General features: G+C 38.6%; 1 protein-coding gene and 1 pseudogene across 2 annotated transcripts in view; both read right to left on the bottom strand.

Annotated features, from left to right (window-relative positions):
* The window catches only part of Pola1 (DNA polymerase alpha 1, catalytic subunit), a 305,175-nt gene extending 285,463 nt beyond the window's left edge, over nucleotides 1-19,712 (bottom strand). For both annotated transcript variants that reach the window (XM_028779615.1, XM_028779616.1), the window contains exons 1-4: nucleotides 19,612-19,712; nucleotides 14,262-14,386; nucleotides 8,361-8,457; nucleotides 4,462-4,542 (exon numbers count right to left, since the gene is read on the bottom strand). In XM_028779615.1, the coding sequence (XP_028635448.1) occupies nucleotides 4,462-4,542; nucleotides 8,361-8,457; nucleotides 14,262-14,386; nucleotides 19,612-19,654 (346 nt within the window). In that variant the 5' untranslated portion in view covers nucleotides 19,655-19,712. The remainder of the gene's footprint in view (nucleotides 1-4,461; nucleotides 4,543-8,360; nucleotides 8,458-14,261; nucleotides 14,387-19,611) is intronic.
* LOC114631320 lies at nucleotides 12,598-13,799 on the bottom strand (annotated as a pseudogene).
* Nucleotides 19,713-21,272: the final 1,560 nt, after the last annotated feature.

Raw genomic sequence — 21,272 nt, 5'->3', positions numbered from 1 at the left:
CATGTACACTTACTCTCCAAGCCAGCAACCTCACATCTAGGAATTTTCCCTGAGAAAGTCACAGAGTTATTGGAATTTGTACTATATGTAATAAATTATTAAAAATAAGTGTTCTTCCAAGAAGTTCATTATAATTAGTTTAAACTTATACTCTGAAGCACCCACATGATTCTTCACAGCTATATACACATAAATACAAAGGAAAGATTTCTATACACTATGTATCACACTAGAGTGAGTTTCAGAGTACTTTGCTAAGCAAAAAATAACTATAGACATCATTTTATTTAACAAAAATAAATCAAAACACACAAAAGTCTTGGTAAATAGCCCCCCCAAATAAATAAAATTGTTCAAGCAAAAATGTGAACACAAATGTTTAGAGTTTCAGTAAGGACAATAAAAAAAATATGGAAACAACACAGATACCCAACTAAAGAAGAGATAAGCAAAATATGGTATATATAATTATATAATAGCATATTATTTATTCATAAAAAGAAAGTACTAGCAAATGCTCTAACATGAATGAAATTAACAACTTTATGCTAAGTCAAAGAAGCTAGACCCAAATGGTCAATTATGATTCCATTTACATGAAATGTCCTAATAGAATAAGCAAATTCAGTGACATAAAGTAAGTCAATGGCTGCCAAGCAGTGAAGGAATACTGGGGAGTGACTGTTTAATGAGTATTGAGCTCACCTAACATGAAGCCATTCTGAAATTGCATAGTGGAAATGGTTGTATACATTGCAAATTTACTAAAAGTCATGAACCACAAATACATTTTTAATATATTTTCCATAAGCCTTGACTGTGAAAACTGTAGGACACTTATGAAACTTTAAGACAAGAGAGTTACATGAAGATCTTTAAATTTTCATTGAAATCATTTGGAGCAATGTTTAAATGCCAGTAAACAAAACTCAGGCTTTAAGACTGAGTATAGAGGACTGGTGGTGGTGGAGCAAACCTTTAATCCCAGAACTCTGGAGGCAGAGACAGGCAGGTCTCTGTGTGTTCAAGGCCAGCATGGTCTACAGAGATAGTTCTAGGACAGCCAAGGCTACACAAAGAAACCCTGTCTTGAAAACAAACAAAACAAAACAAAAAAGGTAAATACAGAGAGGTCAATAGAGATGTGAATGAAAAAAGAAAGGCTTCATGAGAAGCCTTTAATCTCACCACTAAAAGTTAGTAAGATTTATACAGAAATACAGGAAGAAAAAGAGTATAAGTAAATATTGATGCGAAATTCATCCACAGTTTAGTGCTGGCTTTGTTTTACTGTGATTTCTCACTGGTTTCTTTTCATTGCGAAGTAGTTGATAATATTTTCCTACCTCTATGGTATGCAAGCCAATCCATGATGAGGTGTTTTCAAATAGAGTTGACCTTTTACTTCAAGCCAAAATTCTGTAACTTTTTTTGTAAATTGTAAAGAAAATTGTTGGATTCTATTTCCCTTTATACACTCTTGTGATCTTACCAGGCTTCTGGCAAAAGATGGTGGTGAGCTGGAGGCATGTTGGGGGGTGGGGGTGGTGAAACATGAAGTAAAAATTTCTAAGACTAGCTGATTTCTAGAATGTCAAATCTTCTCTTCACTGATATCTAATCAAGAAGAGAGAAAAATACAATCATGGAAATACATTCAAGAAATACTGCATACTTTCTTTGTACTGGCCACAGTGTGTGATCAACACTGGAGTAACTGGGACATAGGTCTTTTCTCTGAGATGTTTCCTGTCCATTCCAACTTCCTAATTCACAGCTGGCAAAACTAAGATCAGGTGATAAGACCAGGTCAAGATGATACAACTAACAACACTGCCCTAATTCAAGCATAGTCTCTACACCTCAGCACCAATGAGCATATCCGGTCCCCAGATCTGAATACAATTCCCCACTTAAAAGGAATTAAGATTCTAGGGAGAAACAGCCAATTCCAGGTTTATGACAGAAGAGTGCAAGATAAGCCTGAAACACCATTTTGGCACTAAAAGCTAGGGAATGCTCAAAGACTGGTAGGATCCTATAAGAGGATGCTTAAAGGGACTCCACTGAACAAATCTCAACCTCAAAAGGAACAATGAGAGGCTGGAGGAATGGCCTACTGAGTAAGACCAATGGCTATGAAAGCAAGATGGTCTCAGTTTAAATCTCAAGCACCTTAGTAATAACCAGGTATAGGCCTCACATGCCTGTAACCCAAGTTCTGATGGACAGATGAGTGGATTCAGGGAGTCTACTGGATGGCCAGCATAGCCAAAATCAGCAGACTTCAGACCCTGTCTAAAAGAATCTCTGGCCATTGGCACACTCACTCACATACACGTGCTCAGCAGCCCACATACAGAAAATGAAACATGATAATGGCCACTGAACTTTAATAGTGAGGTTCTTAGGAATACACAGCTTCAAAGTGATATTAAAAAAATAGAGAAGCTGGGTACAGTGATGTGCTTAATGATTAATGAACACGTAAGGCTAAATAAAGCAGAAGGATTGCTTGAGTGTAAGAGTCTGATAGCAGCCTGAGCAACATTTCAAGACCTTATCTTAAAAAGCAATTAAAGGAATAATTTAAAAATAAAATAGGCGAGTCAGTGGTGGCACACACCTTTAATTCCAGCACTAGGGAGGCAGAGGCAGGCGGATTTCAGAGTTCAAGGCCAGCCTGATCTACAAAGTGAGTTCCAGGACAGAGAAACCCTGTCTCGAAAAACCAAAAATAAATAAATAAATAAATTAGGATCACCAATACCCACTCAAGTAATTGGGTAAACTTTTGTGAGGAAACAGAATAGATACAATATACATGGCTTAAAATCATCCTGTATCTTATAAAGGGAGAAATGAAGTTTTGCATATAATCTATTATCATCTTAACCAGTAAATCAAACTTACTATCAATAATAACAGAATCTACTTTAAGTCCTTTCTGCACCTTAAAAAAGTTATGGGAGCCAGGGAGATGGCTCAGCAGGTGACAGCAGTTACTGAGCAAACCTGACACCCTGAGCTTGGTCCCTGGAATCCAGGTTTGTTTGTTTTTTTTTTTTAAAAAAAAAACTGTGTTGGGTGCCCCGAATTTATAATTCTAGTGCTCCTACAATGAGAATGGAGGCTAAGCTAGGAGAATCAACTATGCTGAAGTTCAGCTAGTGACTTTCACAGCAGAGCATCAACAGAACAAGAAAGACCCTGCCTCAAAGCAAGGTGGAAAGAGAGAACCAACTCCCAAAACTCCTCTGACCTCCACACACACTGTAAGCACATCAGACAAGCCAGGGTACCCCTCTCCTTCCATCCCGCTCCATCCCTCTCTCCCCACATATGAAATAAACAAATATCTAAATACTTTTAATTATAAAAGATGTTGCTGAGCCGGGCAGTGGTGGCGCACGCCTTTAATCCCAGCACTTGGGAGGCAGAGGCAGGCAGATTTCTGAGTTCGAGGCCAGCCTGGTCTACAGAGTGAGTTCCAGGACAGCCAGGGCTATACAGAGAAACCCTGTCTCGAAAAACCAAAAAAAGAAAAAAAAAGTTGCTGAGCTAAATGGAATTATTTTCCTATAGACAACATATTAAATAATACCATGAAAATGGGGCTGTGGTTAAGCAGAAAGCATTCTAATTCTTAGGAAGGCACTGTTGAAGTATAAAAACTACACAAGTCTTTGTATATGTGGTTAAGAAAAGGGAAAGGAATCAGATGTTGAAGCAAACTGAGGGTTATATCATGTAAAATTTCTTTTTTTTGTTTGTTTTTTTTGTTTTTCAAGACAGGGTTTCTCTGTATAGCCCGGGCTGTCCTGGAACTCACTCTGTAGACCAGGCTGGCCTCGAACTCAGAAATCCACCTGCCTCTGCCTCTCAACTGCTGGAATTAAGTAAAATTTCAATTAAAGCTAATTAGTTCCCCAGAAGGCTCATTCAGCCTTTTGGGACAGCAACCTATATGATGTCATAATCCACAAAATTTACTATTGATAACGACACTCAAGTCAACAACAACAAAAAGCATCACATTTTAAGGAAATTTACATTTTAGTATTGGAATGCCTTCGTTGCTACCCTGGGACACATGCTGGACAAGCTAAACTTCATTTTTCTACTATACCATTATTAAAGTGCTAAAAATCTAGGTATATCAACTCAGTAGGAATTAAAAGTCATTACTTATTGTTGCATCCCTCAAAATCTGCAATTCTAAAATAACTAAAGAACTGAAATTTTTTAACACAGGTAAAAGATCAACGTCTTCAGATAATGGGAACATAAAACTTTATTTCCTGCTAAAATTTTTGCTTCTTATAGGTAACGTTCAAACCAACTTTTTTTCTATTAGAACATATTCTCAAAGACAGACTGTATCAGAATAGCAAGTCATTTCAAATTTTAGACAATTCTTTAAATCTCAAAATGTTATTTTTCAAAACAAAATGTAGGTACCTTTCCCACAGGTGTCAAGTGCATCATCCTCAAGGTCATCATCAAAAATCTCTCTGCCGTCTTCCACATAGCCTGTACCATCTGAAAGAATAAAATTTAATACTGGAATCAAGTTTCTAAAAGTAGCCAAAAGCTGGGCATACCTGTAATCTCAGCACTCAAGAAGCTAAGGCAGGAAGATTACAAATTTGAGTCCAGCTAAAATGAGGTGGAGGCCAGCTTGGGCTACAGAATGAAAAGCTGCTTCAAAGTAACAAAAAAAAATAAAAATAAAAGGTGAACAATCAGACAGTGTATACTGACTGTCACCCAGATTGACAGGATCCAGAAGTACCTAGAAGATACACCTCTCTGCATGCCTAAGGCCAATCCTGCTAATCCAAACCTGCAGGATCTCCATCAAACAGGGCAACAATAGGATAGCCAGGAGGTTAATTGATGAGGACCCAATATTGGTAGTGTCACAGAAGCCAGAGATCTTGAACCAGATCAACACATTGCAATGAACATTTGCAAGTGAAGACATTTGGACAGAAGGATATACTGTGGGACACACTGTGACATACTACAGCTTCCTCGATGAGATGTCTTCTATGCTTTGTTTTTGTTGTTATTGCTGTTGACAGTGTGTTTTTTATTTTAGGGGGAAAAATTGCAAGAGCAAAGGGTAGATATGAGGGGACAGGGAGATGTGCGAGACTGGGGTACATGATGTGAAACTTGAATCATAAAATTAAAAAAAAAAAACTTTTGCCACAGAAGGCTGCTTTATAGTTGTTTACGTTTTTAAAAGCCCTGAAAGGCATCCTAATTTCCAAGGGAAATCTAGCCACAGAGTTGACCCCAATTATATAAGTAAAGTCATCAACACAGTCTTCATCTCCTTCCTCAGGTCAGCACTCTCATGCCAAGTAGTTAGAACCTATAAGCAGAACTTTATACATGAGTTAAGACCAACCTACACGGTGCTTTCTATGGCTAAAATTACATCTCACATTTACAACGTGCTCTACTCTTGCCCAAGCACCATGCAGGAGGAACTACAAATGGTTCAATACAGCCTATGGGTTGAAAGAACAACATGAGTGAGCCTCCAGTGTGGCACAGCCCCAGGACTATGTGTCCTGAGAACATTATGGAATTCTCCGCTTGCTGTCCTCACACCCCTCTTAATCTAGGAATTATATGAAAACTTTAAGGGAGCTTCCAGTCCCTCACTGGGCAGTATCTCTGGCACTCACAATACTAATGTTTGATCTCTTCCAGGCATTGCTGCTGGAGCAGATTAGTGATTCAATCACCACCCTAGGAAAGAACTTAGAGAATGTAGATTGTCAGCTGTGACCACCACTCTTAGAAAACATTTGGAAAAATAAAGTTGTTAATGAAGCTAGGTTAAGATGTTTTATTATTGGCTTAGAGATAGAAATTCTTAGGAAACAATATGAAGTTCAGAAAAGCACACTCTTATTAGGACCTTTATGGTCAAGGAACAAGAACAATGGCAGCACTGGCTGATGTGACCCCCCACTGAGGCTGGACTGGGGATGATTGATTTCTTATACCCATTTTTGCCCTCAGTTTCCTATTCTGCTTCCTGATACAGTTTATTAAGAATTGCTGATGAGTAGATACGCATTCTAATGATTTAAAGTAGGTATGACTGATTTTTATATAAAAGTTTAGATTTGTGATTCTTTTAAGATTACTTTTAAAGATAAGTAATTCATTCTTTCTTTGTAACGGCAAATTGCTGCCTGCCATAGGAGAAAGTGGCTGAGAAAACTCCCTTGCTTGCTCACACTTTGTTCATCTATAACATGCTGCTTAGTTATGAATGTATGTGGGTTTGGGGAATGATTTGTTTTCTTTACGTATACTATGTAATGTTGTTTCTTGTAAAGGTATTAGGGAACACACTATTTTTTAATAATCATTTGCTAGAAGAAAACTAAAATGTAATCACATTGCAGTTGTATACTGCTTCAAAGATTTTGCTGGGATATATAAGCTATAGGAGAAAGAATAAAATATGGTGCCTAGAACACTGTTTCTGCCATCCATCAACTATGTATGTGGAGTTTTTATGAATGAGGGGTGAACCATCCATCAACTATGTGTGTGTATAAGGTTTGTGCATGTGGTGGTTTGGAGCATTGTTCCTTTCATCCATCAACTACGTGTATGTATGTATAAGGTTTGTATGAATGGGGGATGGAACATTGTTCCTTCCATCCGTCAACTGTGTGTATGTATGTATACATGTAAAGCTTGTCTGAGTGTATGCTGGAGCTTGCTCCATCCACTAATTGTGTGTGTGTGTGTGTGTGTGTGTGTGTCACGCGAGTGTGTGAACTGTTTGGAGCCTGTTTGCTTTGCTTTAACCACTCTATGTGTGTGTGTATGTTTGTCTATAGGTCTATATGTATGTTTGTGTGTATGAAGTTATTGGACTGTCTTTTGTTTTATCCACTCAATGTACGTGTGCGCGCACGTGCACGCCCACCTATTTTCTCTCTGTCTTCCTCTTTCTCGATAGCTCCAAGTAGTTAACTTCTCTAGTCGTTGGCTGCCTTTGGCAGCAGCCCCTGTAGGTATCTGGATCCACACTTATCAGCTGCTCTGAACACTGATCCCTCAATGGCTGCCTGTCTGAGTTTACCCTGTGGTGCGAAAGCAACTCTTTAGAGCAACTCTAGAAGACAGTCTCTACCTCCATATCATAGGCAGAAAACTTGTGGCTTAATGATATTAACTGACTTACCCAAGGCTAGTTGCAAAGTGGAAAAGATAGAACCTAAAGTTTATCCCTTAATTCAACCAGCTATGAGACTGTTCCTCACTATTCCTCTTTTAGAGGGGCACTGATGATTAAAACCTAGTACCCAAGCATTACCTCTCAATTCTTACATGGTCACATCCTAAAGGTTTTATTCTTGGATATGAGTCTGGTTCTCAACCTTCCTGATACTGCAACACTTTAATACAATTCCTCGTGTTGTGGTGACACCTGAACCACAAAATTACTTTCACTGCTACTTCATAACTGTAATTTTGCTACTGTTATGAACCATAATATAAAGATCTGACAAGCAGAATATCTGATGAGACCCCAAAGGGGTGGTGCCCCAAAGGTTGAGAACTGTTGTTCTAAAGGATTCTCAAATCAACTTCCTATTTTTATGCTTCATCTTCAAATAACTAAGGAAAATTGAAACATAAATATGACCCTAGCAATCCTATGATGGTGTATACTAACTCTCAACCAAACTGACAGGATCCAGAAACATCTAAGTAGATAAGCCTCTGGGGATGCCTATGGGAGGCTATCTATTAAGGCTAAGATGGGCAGACCCATCTTAAGTGTGGGTAGAACCATTCCATGGATAGGCACCTTGGACTGAATAAGTGGAAGGAAGCAAACTGAGCACAAAGCATTCCTCTCTACTTCGTGACTGCAGATACAATGTCACTTCTGCCACCATGCCTGCCTAAGAATGATGAACTATGCCGGGCGGTGGTGGCGCACGCCTTTAATCCCAGCACTTGGGAGGCAGAGGCAGGTGGATTTCTGAGTTCGAGGCCAGCCTGGTCTACAGAGTGAGTTCCAGGACAGCCAGGGCTACACAGAGAAACCCTGTCTCGAAAAACCAAAAAAAAAAAAAAAAAAAAAAAAAAAAAAAAAAAAAAAAAAAAAAAAGAATGATGAACTATATATAGCCTCCAACTGTAATCTAAATAAACCTTTCCTTCCTTAAATTGTTTTCATCAAGTATTTTATCACAGCAAAGAGAAAGGTAACTAATGAAAATGTCTCACATCTCCAAAGGCATAGCAAATGCCCTACATGACAATCAAGACATAACACAGTGCCTAGCAGGCAATTTCCTCCCACATACCATCATCCACGATCCAGTCATCATCCTGACGTGCCTGAACCAGTTTCGAATACTGCTCTTCATCAACTTCTTCATAAACACTTGTGAGGTCCTCAACCTGCCATTGCAAAGTTTATGAAAAAGCTTCAAATGGAGTGAAAGTGTTAAACAATTCTGATGAAAAAAATTATCAAATTGAAACTGGAATGGCAGCCTGATGGAGTAGCTGCAACCAAATCATGAGTTCTGACATTCAACACCACCCCAGGGTTTTCCTTAAATAGACATCAATTAACTTAGTATTCCTTTTAGGTGGGTGTTAACATAAGATATTAAATGACTCCATTAGCATAATACACTTGTCACACCACCAATTACTCATCTATTCCATAAAAAACAAACTGAATTATAGCCAACTCTTCATTAGCTGCTTTGGGGATTATTCACATAACTTCTAGACTGGTTTTTCCTATAGTTAACAAATTCGTAAGGCATATCACACCCATTCACCAGTAACTAACAAATGCCCTGCAAAGACACTAATTTTAGTAGTGGTTCAACTAATTAAATAAAATTCAAAAGAAATATCTTACTCATCCCCTCCAAAAATGAGCAAAACAAAAATCACTCTATATTCTGTAGGCAAAGAAGAAACGGTTTTCAAGTCATCTATTTGTCTTACGTAACTAATCCTCACTGAACTTCAAGTCTTTTTTTTTTTGTTTGTTTGGTTGGGGTTTTTTTTTTTTTGTTTTTTTGAGGCAGGGTTTCTCTGTATAGCCCGGGCTGCCCTGGAACTCACTCTGTAGACCAGGCTAGCCTCAAACTCAGAAATCTGCCTGCCTCTGCCTCTCAAGTGCTGGGATTAAAGGCGTGCTCCACCACTGCCCGGCAGAACTTCAAGTCTTAAAAGTGCATGCAGTGAGTTCTCAAATCATACTGGCTGCCTGACTGCCAGAGGACCTGAGCAACTTGAACCACAAATAAGAAAATATCAGACCACCTCCACACAGTAAAAGTAATAAATGGAACAGATGCACACCATTGTTACAGCTACCCATGGTGACAAGCCACTGACCTGCCAGACTGAGTATATGGCAGACTGGTTATCAATAGTTTATAGATACCTCATTTAAAATTGCCCCTTCCTTAGGCATCTGTCTTTTTAAAGGAGAAACAACCAACTGTACAGAAAAGCTAAGACCTTAGGGGAAAAAATTTCAACAAGAAGACTTGAGAGCCTAGCAGTAAACAGCCAACTAATTTCCACTACACAGGATAACTGTAAGATGGAGTTAAAGAGAGATAAATCAGTCCTTAAGATCAGAGTTCAGTTCCCAGCACCCACAACAGAACCACCTATAATTCTTGGTCCAAGGGATCCAACACCCTCTTGTGGCCTCCAGGGGCATCTGCATGCATGTGTGTAAAATCACACAGGCACACATATACATAATATTTTTAAAAGACATGAGGAAACGTTTTACTCTATCTTCTGCATGTGGGGTTCCTGAGGATAAAACCCTGGACTTTGCTCTTGTTAGGCAAGCAATCTACCAATGAGTCATATGCCCAGTACAGCAGACTATCTTTAAAAAAAAAAGCATGCTGCTACTACTCAGATATATGATTACTAATACCATGCATAAAGGGACTCACTTACATAACATAAACATCTGACAGGCCCCAAAGAACTCCTTTATAGAAATGCCTACATAAAAAAAAAAAGCACCACTCTGCATGATGGTGCACGCTTTTAATCTCAGCACTTGGGAGGCAGAAGCAGGTGGATCTCTGTGAGTTCAAGACCAGTCTGACATACACAGCGAGTTCCAGGACAGCCAGGACTACACAGAGGAACCCTGTCTTGAAAAATTTTTTAAAAATGCTTTACTCCTGCTTGACTAGTCTTTCTGGCAACTCCTTATGTTCCTGGAGCCTCAGTTAACTTGAAAACCCTTTCTGTTTGCCTAATCCTCACAGTATAATACAGGTCAGTGTTAAATGTGAATATTCCCAAGCAAGATCTCCTAGGTTTAAATAAGGACTATCACTAGGACCTCACTAACCTTCCAGTTCCTAGCTACTTCACCTGCAAAGCATTGTTAATCATACTATCTATCTCATATGATCACTGAGAAGATTAAATGAAAAGCATATTGGTAAAAGAACTTAGAATGGTGTGTGTGAAAAAAATAAAAATAAAAAAAAAATAAAAAGAATGGTGTGTAAACTCAAACTATATTAGCTGCTATTATCTTCTAGTGTTTATTTATCTCTTTCTAGCACTGACGGTTAAGATACACAGAGTGTGGAAGGTAAGGCTAGATAATGTTGTGCATTCTGATCTTGATCTACAGGCCATTAAAAAAAAAGAACTGCCAAGAATATCCATTCAATCTTACCAACAGGAAGAAACAAGGCCCAAATTTCCATTACCACCACCCCTAGGAAATGAACTTAGGAACAATTCTAAGAAGGTGCTTAGCTAGACTACTTAATATCATGAAAGTAAAAACACTACTCATTTCCCTTAATCAAAAGGGCATGCAGTATACTAAATAAGGGAAAATATATCAACTACTTTCACTTACAATGGTATGCAAAGCTCCTTACAACAACTTTTTTTTTTTTACTTTTAAGCAGTTAGTTAATTTTTTTAAATTTTATTTTTTAAACAATGGGTTAAAAGTAAACAGTATTAAAAGATTAAGTTTATATAATACATATGTACAGTTTAGTGGTGTTTTCTTTTTAGACCAAAACAAACTGAAACAAGTTAGTTTATAAACAAAAATTATACAAAAACTTCATATCTTAACAATAGTTTATAATTTCTTCAAAGAGAGACAAGGTTCACATGTCTGATAATCGGGCAGTCTGGTACTACTTTTTTTCTAATGAAATTAACATTTTTTAGGCCCAAATTTCCTTTTCAAAGGCTAACTTAAAATATTTAATGTATAAGTAGCTATTCTATATACAGCAAGTTTAAATAAATTCCTAGGAGTTGGTATACATTTAATATTTTTCTGCCATAAGAAAATAGAAGTTTAGGTCATATGTTAAGTTTTTATCGTGTTGACAAGTCCTCGTCTCCTAACATGGGGCTGAAAAATGGACCACCAGTTTTGCAAACATAAAGCGCCTTAGGGATATCGTAATGTAATAAAGTGACGTATATAGTTTGGAAAAGTGTTTAAGCCCAAATTGTGATACACAAAAAGATTATAAAGCAACCTTTCTATCAAGTAAAACCCCAGAGTAGAAGAAGCCAAAGCATTTATCTTGTTTATTTCTTTGGTTCTCCCATTTAGAGCATAGTTTAAACATTTGGTGCAATGCCTTACTAATTAAGAATATTATGGTAAGGCAAACTACTAGTTAAAAACAGATTGAACGTTATCATCCATAAAAATTCAAGTTTTATCATTGTTTGCTACAAACAGCTTTAGATAAATTAGTCACTTTATTACAAAACAATCTTTGTAAATAAGCTTAAATTTTATTTTCAAAAAACAAGTTGCACCATTCAAGAGTATAGGAATTTAAGAATATAAAATCTAGATTCAAAGTTCTGTGTCAGCTAATGTATCCTTTAAGGTAGCACTCACTAGTCTAATGCATATTCCAATGATAAAATTCCCAGTTCATCAGAAGAAACATAGTAACACTGGATTTTAAAGAAACACAGTAACAAACAAAAACAACTGCTATAGCATAAATTGCTGTTGGCTTCCATCCACTATCCTTGGGAGTGAAGTCACCTTTGTTTGTTTTGTTTTGTTTTGTTTTGTTTTGTTTTGTTTTGTTTTGTTTTGTTTTGTTTTGTTTTGTTTTGTTTTGTTTTGTTTCGAGACAGGGTTTCTCTATGTAGTTCTGGCTGTCCTGGAACTCACTCTGTAGACCAGGCTGGCCTCGAACTCAGAAATCCGCCTGCCTCTGCCTCCCAAGTGCTGGGATAAAAGGCGTGCGCTACCAATGCCCGGCTGAAGTCACCTTTTTAAACAAGTTCTCTTTTATAGGAAGTATTTCTCTTTAGTGCCAATTTTTTGAAGTTTTTTGTTTTGTTCTTTTGTAGTGCTGGGGATTGAACCCAGGATTTTGTGTATCCTAGGCATTTAGTGCCAAATTAAGTTTTCAAATAAAAGAATGGCAGTGTAACTCCTTAGGCAAGGACAGTCACAGCACTACTTTTCTGAAAAGTTCATTTATATGAAAAACTATCCATTATTTGTTCGATTCCAATTTGTTAACTTCAGTGTTTTACTGGGGGTTTTTCAGTACTCTTCGGTGGTGTCATAATGCCTCCATTACGTGATAACTGCCCTCCTTTTCTGAAGATGTTCACATAGTTTACTTCACTCAGCAAAGCCAAATAATTTGTGTGTGTCTGGATATTGTGTCTGTCTTCCATGGGTATTTTCTTAAAAGTCTTCAGCTTCACTTGACTTACACTTTTTACAACACTGACAAAAGGCACCATCCAGTCTACACATTCTGAGATATCATCCCATTCCAAACCTGAAGCTTTCTTAACCACTTCAATGGAGGTAAAATGGCATAAAGCAGCGGCAGCCAGAATTCTGTATTGAAATTCTAAAGAGTCGATGGCTAGAACGCACAGATCTAAAAGCTGAGCTATCTGGATGAACGTCTCCTGAGAATATTGAGGTAGAAGAACCTTAGGAACATCTTTAACAGCATCAACTTGGAGAAAAAGATTCAACCAGGAGATGACCGTGACCAGACAAAGTTCACATTTTAAAGCCTTTAATATATTGAGTTCCATCTTTAAGATCTACTTCACTGCAAGCACCATCAGTGACATAAGCAAACTCTTGGAGTTTGGGAGCGTAGATTTCCTCAAGTTTGGAAGCAATGAACAATGAGGTAATCCCAATGAGTTGAAGCATATTTTTATTTACATCCTTTTGTGTCAACATAAATCTGTCAAAAAAGTCTTGGGCAAGGTAGAATGTCTCCCTATGAAGAGTGTATACTTCACAGACCTCTAAAAGCCAGTCTAAAAGTATTGATCTCATCTGTGTCAGAATGCAGACCTTCAAAATGTTTGTCATGCACGTATCTGTTTTCCTTTTGTAACATGTTTTGCCAAACCTCCTGTGAACATGCCCAGCTTAAATCTGGCAGAGGTGAGGGATTAATAAAAAGATTTTTAAATCTGTAATTTGTAAATCTAGAGAAGTCACTTGTTCCTATTTCTTTATGGGGTGTTTCAATGATAATGCAGGGGCTGATTCCTCCAGATAGTACAGGTGGCCAACAATTCCTAATCTCATACTGATGCTTCTTGGTGATCTCCTCTTTTCTTTTTTTGACATCCTGTGCTGTTTTTCTCTTCTTGGCTTGAATTATCTGGGCTTCTTGGGGAGAGTCTGGCTGGTTGGGCTGGGCATGCTGCTGCTTAGCTTGTAAACGGCTACTGCATCTTGACATTCTCTTCTTTGAAGCCTATGAAACCTCTCCTCACCGCCAGACCCTCCACAGCTCAGCTCCTCCTTACAACAACTTTAAAGGGTTTAGTATTCTCCATAATCTGCAGATCTACCTTATGGTCACATTTGATCACTATTATGTTGCAAGAAGCATGAGCCAGTCCCAGTGAGAGGAGCTTGTAATTCTACCTACTAGGGAAACTGAAGCATTATGATTGCAAGTTCGAGACGACCACAAGCCATTTAATGAGCTTCAATCTCAAAACACAAAGTGAAAAAAGATCTAGGAGTAAGCTCAGTGGTAGAATGCTTGCCTAGCATGAAGAGGTCCTAGATTCTCTTTGATCTCCCTATTCAAAAAAAAAAAACCTTAAAATAGATTAATATTTCTAATGGGGTGATGAAAGGGACACTGACTACAGAATAAGAATTAAACAAAACACAGGATTAAAACATTACTTACTTCATATTTATATTTCTCACCAGCTTTAGCCTTTTTCAGTCTCTCTAAAGCTTCTTGGCGTCCTTTCTTTGATTTTTTTTCTCGACGAGCTCGAGAAACTACAAAACTCCCTGAATCTGAGACATCTGAAAAAAAAAGTCAAGTTTATCAGATATTATAAAATTACCAGCCATCTTCCCTCAAAACCAAAAGATTGTTTCTAGACAATAATAACCAAATGAGTATTTTTAGAATGCAAAGTAATTCACAAAGCATGGCCAAATATAAAGATCCTGTGATTCTCCAGAAATGTTCTCCACTTAAAACAGCTGAAGCCAGTCATCTTGGTTCACTTCTCTGTAGTTGTGATAAAACACTGATCACAAGGTCAGGCACAGAGGTAAAGGCAGGTGGATCACTATGAGTTCGAGGCCAGCCTTGGTTTACATAGTGAGTTCCAGGACAGCCAGAACTACACAATGAGACTCTGTCTTAAAAAAAAAATCCAAGATAATAACAATTAAAAAAAATACTAATGGCCACAAACAAGTTGGGAAAGAAATGGTTTATTTCATCTTAAGTCAGAGAAGGAATCTTGAGTCAAGAACATAAAAAAAGAAACATGACAGAATGAATGCACTTATTGATTTCTTCTCAAAAACCAGCTACTTTTCTTATATCTCCCAGGACCTACCTATGGTGGCACCTCCCCACAGTTGACTATTCCTCAAGAAAATGCCTCCCTAGGCTTGCCTACAGGAGAATCTGATTCAGAGGCATTTTCTCAACTTGAAGTTCCCTCTTCACAGATGATCCTACTTTGTGCTAAAACTAAGCAGCACAACAGTTCTAGTCTTCCCATAAAAGTAGCAAAATCTCAAAATCGTGTAGAAAAACATGAAAGATGGAAATCAGACTAAACATTTCCATCAGAAAAAAAACAGGCCAGGAGCAATCCGGTGAGTCATAAAAGGACAATTTATTTGCTGTTCTAATCATCAAAACGAAAGGATTTAAATAGCATCTATCCTTTGTAAAGTATAATATGCTATGAGACAGATCAAAAGAATATGGTCCCTAAACTCACAGAAATGTACAGTCTAAAATGAAAGATGAATACCAAGGAGCTCTAAAACAATGTTAAATAGCATATGCCGTAATGAGATATACAGGAAGCGCCTGGGATGTTAGAGAAACAGACTGGCTAAAGGAATTTCAAAAGAGGGTTCAGAGGATTGTGACAGTATAGGACTATAGGAAAAATTCATAATGGTTGAAACGCCCCTTCTCAAAATTATTGAAATACCAGAAAACCTTGGTATTCACTCAGTTTTTGACCCATCTATGCTTTGGATCATCACAAGCTGGCCAACACAGACAGACAGACAGACAGACAGACAGACAGACACATAGACAAACAGACACGCACACGCGCACACACGCACACACACACACATACTTCACCCACAGAATTAAGACTTCCTGGCAGCCATGAGTTTAGGCTCAGCATGACTATCACACATGTCTGTGAAATTGATTGTTTTATCTTATTTGATATTGATTAATTTACTAAAAGGAGTACTCACAAAAGAGAAGAAATTGATAAGAATCCTAAAAACACCACTGAAACATTTGTGACATTAAGCTGTTTGACAAAGTTTCTGAATGAATCAGAAAATAAGATCTAAAGAATGTGCACCTAATGTTGGCAATAAACTGCTGAAAACTGTATCTTAAAAGTAAAGTGTAGCCGGGCGGAGGTGGCACACGCCTTTAATCCCAGCAATTGGGAGGCAGAGGCAGGCACACGCCTTTAATCCCAGCAATTGGGAGGCAGAGGCAGGCGGATTTCTGAGTTCAAGAGTTCGAGGCTAGCCTGGTCTACAGAGTGAGTTCCAGGACAGCCAGGGCTACACAGAGAAACCCTGTCTTGAAAAAGCCAAAAACAAACAAACAAAAAAAAACCAAAAACAAAAAAAAAGTAAAGTGTAATTAGAGATCTTATTTTCTCTCTAGCTTTCTGGAAATGAAATCTCTGTAACATCTCAGTCAACTGTTTAATATTCACATTTGACTTTAAAATACATTCTCAGAAAGGCATTAAGAGAAAATTAAAGAATACAGATATTTGATGATAGTCACAAAATCTTGAGTGTCATTTAAACGATTTAAAAGATCTTCAGTAGGCATACATGAAAATGGGCATAGCCCTTAAAAATAAATTCAGTGTATTCAATACCTTGACACTCCCCACAAATTCTCTAGATCTTAAATAGATATACTCCACGAGCAACTGTGCCGCTACAAAGTTTAAGACCCAAATGCAAAGAGTCAAGTTTAACACAAAAGGACCTAAGGCTAGTATCAGAATATAAAAACAGTGCCATAGAAGAAGTAAAAATGCAGTGGAAATGGAGAAAACCATTATTTTTGTCCAGGAAACTGAAAAAGGTTTCACAAAAGATGTTTCCAACAAGCCTAGGAAATGGAGAATTTTAACATCACAAAACAGGATAAAAAGTGGCAGAAAGAAACAGAGGAAGAGACCTAAGCAACATTACAAAGAAATGAAAATGCAAAATGTATCCAGAAACTGAGACAAAGTCAGTGTGGAAGCTCACTTCCTTGTAAGAATACACAGCAAGTAGGACAACCTAGAGTCTAGATTCTAGACATTATGGAACAGATGCCCAATTCTGCCATTTTCAATGGGTGACATGAGACCAGCAGTCAGCCAGTTACACAGTGAAAAGAGCTAGCTTGTTTTATTTCATTTCACCTGTTTCTGAGAGGTAATTAGCATGTCCTTAAATTATTATCATCCAGCTCCATACCTTCAAAGTGGTAGGACTGTAGGTATGTGGCTCAATGACAGGTTCACCTTGTTAAGCTGCCCAGTATATGAAACTGAGAAATTCTCTCAGTAATGTTTTGAGGGTTCACAGAGCCCATTTGACCTGCTACAGTGGGTGTTTCTGCAACTAAGTCTTCCTTCTCAGATACTTTGTAGCTAGGCTATGAGCATGCAAACTAGTCTCTACCGAAGACAAACAGGGGCTCGGATTTTAAACTGGACACTAATGTTTCAAAGGAGGAGACAAGTATTAAGCAAGTTTGCAAAACAAAAAAAGCAGCTGTTACAAAACTGAAAATATGAGTCCAATATATCTTAAAGCATACGCTATATTTGACATCTGAGTGTTTTGCCATAGTTGGCAATGACCTCCTCTCTGGCTCAGTTTTGTGGCACAACAGAAATCACTGTTTCTGGCTAAGCAGCCCCCAGAGTAGCTTCCCAGTCCTACAGGATCTCTGCAAACTACATAGTACCCTAATAAATTTCTTTTGTTTAAAGTAACTAGAGTTGGTTCCAGTAGTTGTAGCAGTTCCTGATTGAGGCTCTGTATGCCTTTTCATTAAATTCCCAATCTCTTTTCATACACTATTTGTAAGAGCTACTTGTAGACCTTTTAAGACCCTCTTGCACTCATGAAAAGGAGAAAACACATCTTCCCCGTTAAGAATTAAATAGGAACATCTATCTTATTATGTTCTTAGCAATACAGGAGAAATTCGGTGTGCATGTGCATATGTATGGGGATGCATGTGCATATGTGTGGGTACGAGCATGTGTGTGTTGTGTGTGTGTGTGTGTGGTTGTAGGATAATTAAACATATACACGTACATACATGTTCCACACATCACACCTAGTCAACACTTTGGTCTAGCTTCAGAAAGCAAACTAAAGCAATTTCCTCAGGGAAGATTCAAACATATGACTGTTTACTTTCTCTGCTCTATGAAGACTGAAGCCACACCATTCTACCTATCATGCTAATGCCAGAGCCTGGCAGAATGCCTATGCCTAATACCTGCATAATAAATATTTGCTGAACAAACCAATATACCAGATTTTTTATCATTAAAGCCTCCAATGACTTTCTATACACAAGAGCAGCTAATTACATGCCTTGCTATAATTTGCTGCCACTGTCCAGGTGTCCCACCTTCCAACATAAAAAAGCCTGGAAATTTTTTTTTTTTAAGCAATGTCTCTAATGCTGTGTGAGTCAGAAAAAAAAAAGGAACAATGGGGGGAAAACACAAAAATTCAAATATTGTTTTCAAATCACCACTTGGAATACCTCCACCCTCCCCCAAAGCAGGCAGAGACAGTAACCTGCAGCAGTCTTCCACATAACAATCTTTTGGTCTGCTCTAAAGGAAAAATTCCAGTCACAAGTCCCCAGAAAATACTTAATCAACACTGTGACTTAAGAGGGGTCTCAAGATTGCACAGTATCCTCCAAAGAGTGATTTCTTGATGTTCACAGATGGAGTACAGTTTTTTTAGGGGGATAAAAGGACTTAGAAGCAAATGACTGATAGGGGCTGAAGACTGTTCATGTACTCACATCCCACAGCCCACTTGTAATCCAAGCTAGTCGACTCTCCAAAATAATGTCGGGGGGGGGGGGCTAAGAAAAACTGAAACCTGTGATTTAAAACTAGCTGAATGCAAAAGAAATTGATTAGGAAGCAAGATCTCATTAACGGCAATGCACACCGAATGACAGGACATGTGACACTAGACTAAGAAAGTACCTCATTTTAAGTTAGAACTGAAGTTAAGTTATACTTTAGTTGAACACCGTTTAAAATCAGAAATCAGACAAGGCCATCTGCATTTTTGTATTCTACTTCTGGAAATAAAAGATTACTACTCACAGAATGCCTGATATATAGGGCATCTGAAATGCTACTCAACTGATTTTTTTTTTTTTAACAAACTGCACTCAAAATGACTAGACCGGAACACTGTCTCTATGCAACACTTGAAGAACATCCCCCGTAGAACCTGAAAAATTCTTAACAAAAATGCATCTGCATCTGGTGACAGCACTTCCATATCTCTCCTCAACGACAATGCTAACAATTTTCCTGAGACTTCCTAGAAACGGAGGCAAAGGCATGCTCCACCCTTGCCCTCAAGCTGACACCTGAGAAGGGAGCAGAGAAACAGTTTCAACAAACCCTGCTGAAACAGGTTACCATGAAATTGTAACCAGTACGTGCGTGAGACTCATCAAAGAAAATGAAAATAGCCAACGACTGTGAAGCCTGTCACAAGAGAAGGTAACCTCTCAAACCAAAATATCTTTAGCAAGTGACCCCATAAGAAAGCCCCGTCCCACACACCTAGGGTCTCCGCCCAGAATGATTAGAGTTAGTGGCCAAACTGACCTAAGGGGCGGTCCAGAAGCACGCCACCTTCTTAAGAATAAAAAGCAAAGACCCTCTGCTCCCCTCAATCATGCTGCGACCCCTACATTCCCAACCAGGTGCTCTGAGCACGGGCTCCTCCCTCACCGCTTGTCTCCAGTTTGCAGTCGTCTCCATGCACCGGCGCCATGGTCCGAGAGTCTTCCCTATTCCGCGCCAACCAGCCTGAAACTGGCGCGGAGGCCAAGATAGGCGCCAGTACGAAAGCCAATCAGCGACCTGGAAGGCTGCGGACTTCCGCCCGGAAGGCCACTGACGTACAGCGCTGCGCCGCACCCCGCCCCGGCCTTCCCGCGGGAGTGCATTTGGCGCCCTGTGATGACCCCCAAAGGAAAAGCGGGAACCTCTGCGAGGACCGGGGGAAAACTGAAGAAGGAAGCGGTCGGGCACTGAAAAGAAACCTCCTGAAGACACTGCGCAGGCGCATGCACGCTATTTTTTTAAAAAATCCGTAGGCTGCATGGGAAAGGGGGTTTTCTGGTCACCAGAGATGGTTTTCTGGAAAAAGAACTGCGGGCGGGTATAAAAGAAAGGGACACTGTCTCAATCTCTGCCGTCCATCTCTGCCCCTGCCAACAAAAGGGGGACTTCTTCACCAATACAATCTGATTCTTGCCCTGTACCTTGTCTCTGAGTGTGATCATCCACCAAAACCTATTTCACTACCCGAAAGTATGTGCACCATCTTAAGCACATAGCTGAAATGACAGCCTCCAAATGCAACAATCTAACTTCATGACTCACTCCTGATGTGACACAATTGAAAAAGTAACAAAATTACTTGTGTGTTTTGGGTTTGTTTTATTTTCTTGTTTAAGACGGTTGTTGACAAAAAGTACAACTCTCACCTCAAAGGGGGTGGGGGAGGTTAATCAGTAAACTTTACTCTTTGGAAGGCTGAGACAAGAGGGTGGTAACTTTGAGCCCAAAATTAACTTCTAAGTTTGAGGCCAGTTTGGATTACAGAGGAAGTTCGTGCCTCAAAAAAGAATGACAGTTGAATAGAGAGAAACAGAAGCAAAGAAAAAAAAAGAGGAAATTTTAATGGACAAACATCAAAAAGATAAAATAATTAAGAAAACAAAACATGGGACATGTTTCTGATATTTGAGATTAGAAATAGCAAATGGCAAATGGATGTTATCTTAGGGTTTTTTACTGCTGTGAACAGACACCATGACCAAGGAAACTCTTATAAGGACAACATTTCATTGGGCCTGCCTTACAGGTTCAGAGGTTCAGTCCATAATCATCAAGACAGGAACATGGCAGCATCCAGGCAGGCATGGTACAGGAGGAGCTGAGAGTTCTACATCTTCATTTGAAGGCTGCTAACAGAATACTGATTTCTAAGCAGTTAGGAGTAGGGTCTTAAAGCTCACACTTACAGTGACACACCTACTCCAACAAGGCCACACCTCCAAGTAGTACAACTCCCTAGGCCAAGCATACAAATTATGACAGATGTGTACATACTTAATTGCAAAAATATATCAAATATTTAGGCCTATAAAATCCATACCTAAAATGTGTATTTTGCAAAGATGATTTACTTATAAATACTTTCTGTTTATAATGCTCTCTTTAATATTGGGAGGATTTAAAGTTCAGGTGGAGTCAGACTTGGGATTTGAGTCACAGACTTTTATATAACTTTGGACTACTTCCAGAGACCTGAGTTTCTTCTTTTATAAGTTGTTTCTACTTATCTAAGGAATTGTTGTAAAATTTAGTTGAAATATCTGTAC

Source organism: Grammomys surdaster, unplaced genomic scaffold (assembly GCF_004785775.1).
Source record: "Grammomys surdaster isolate TR1022 unplaced genomic scaffold, NIH_TR_1.0 357, whole genome shotgun sequence".
In the NCBI taxonomy this organism is placed as follows: Eukaryota; Metazoa; Chordata; class Mammalia; order Rodentia; family Muridae; genus Grammomys; species Grammomys surdaster.
The sequence above is the reverse complement of the archived record's forward strand: the minus strand, read 5'-3'. Positions and strand labels throughout refer to the sequence as shown.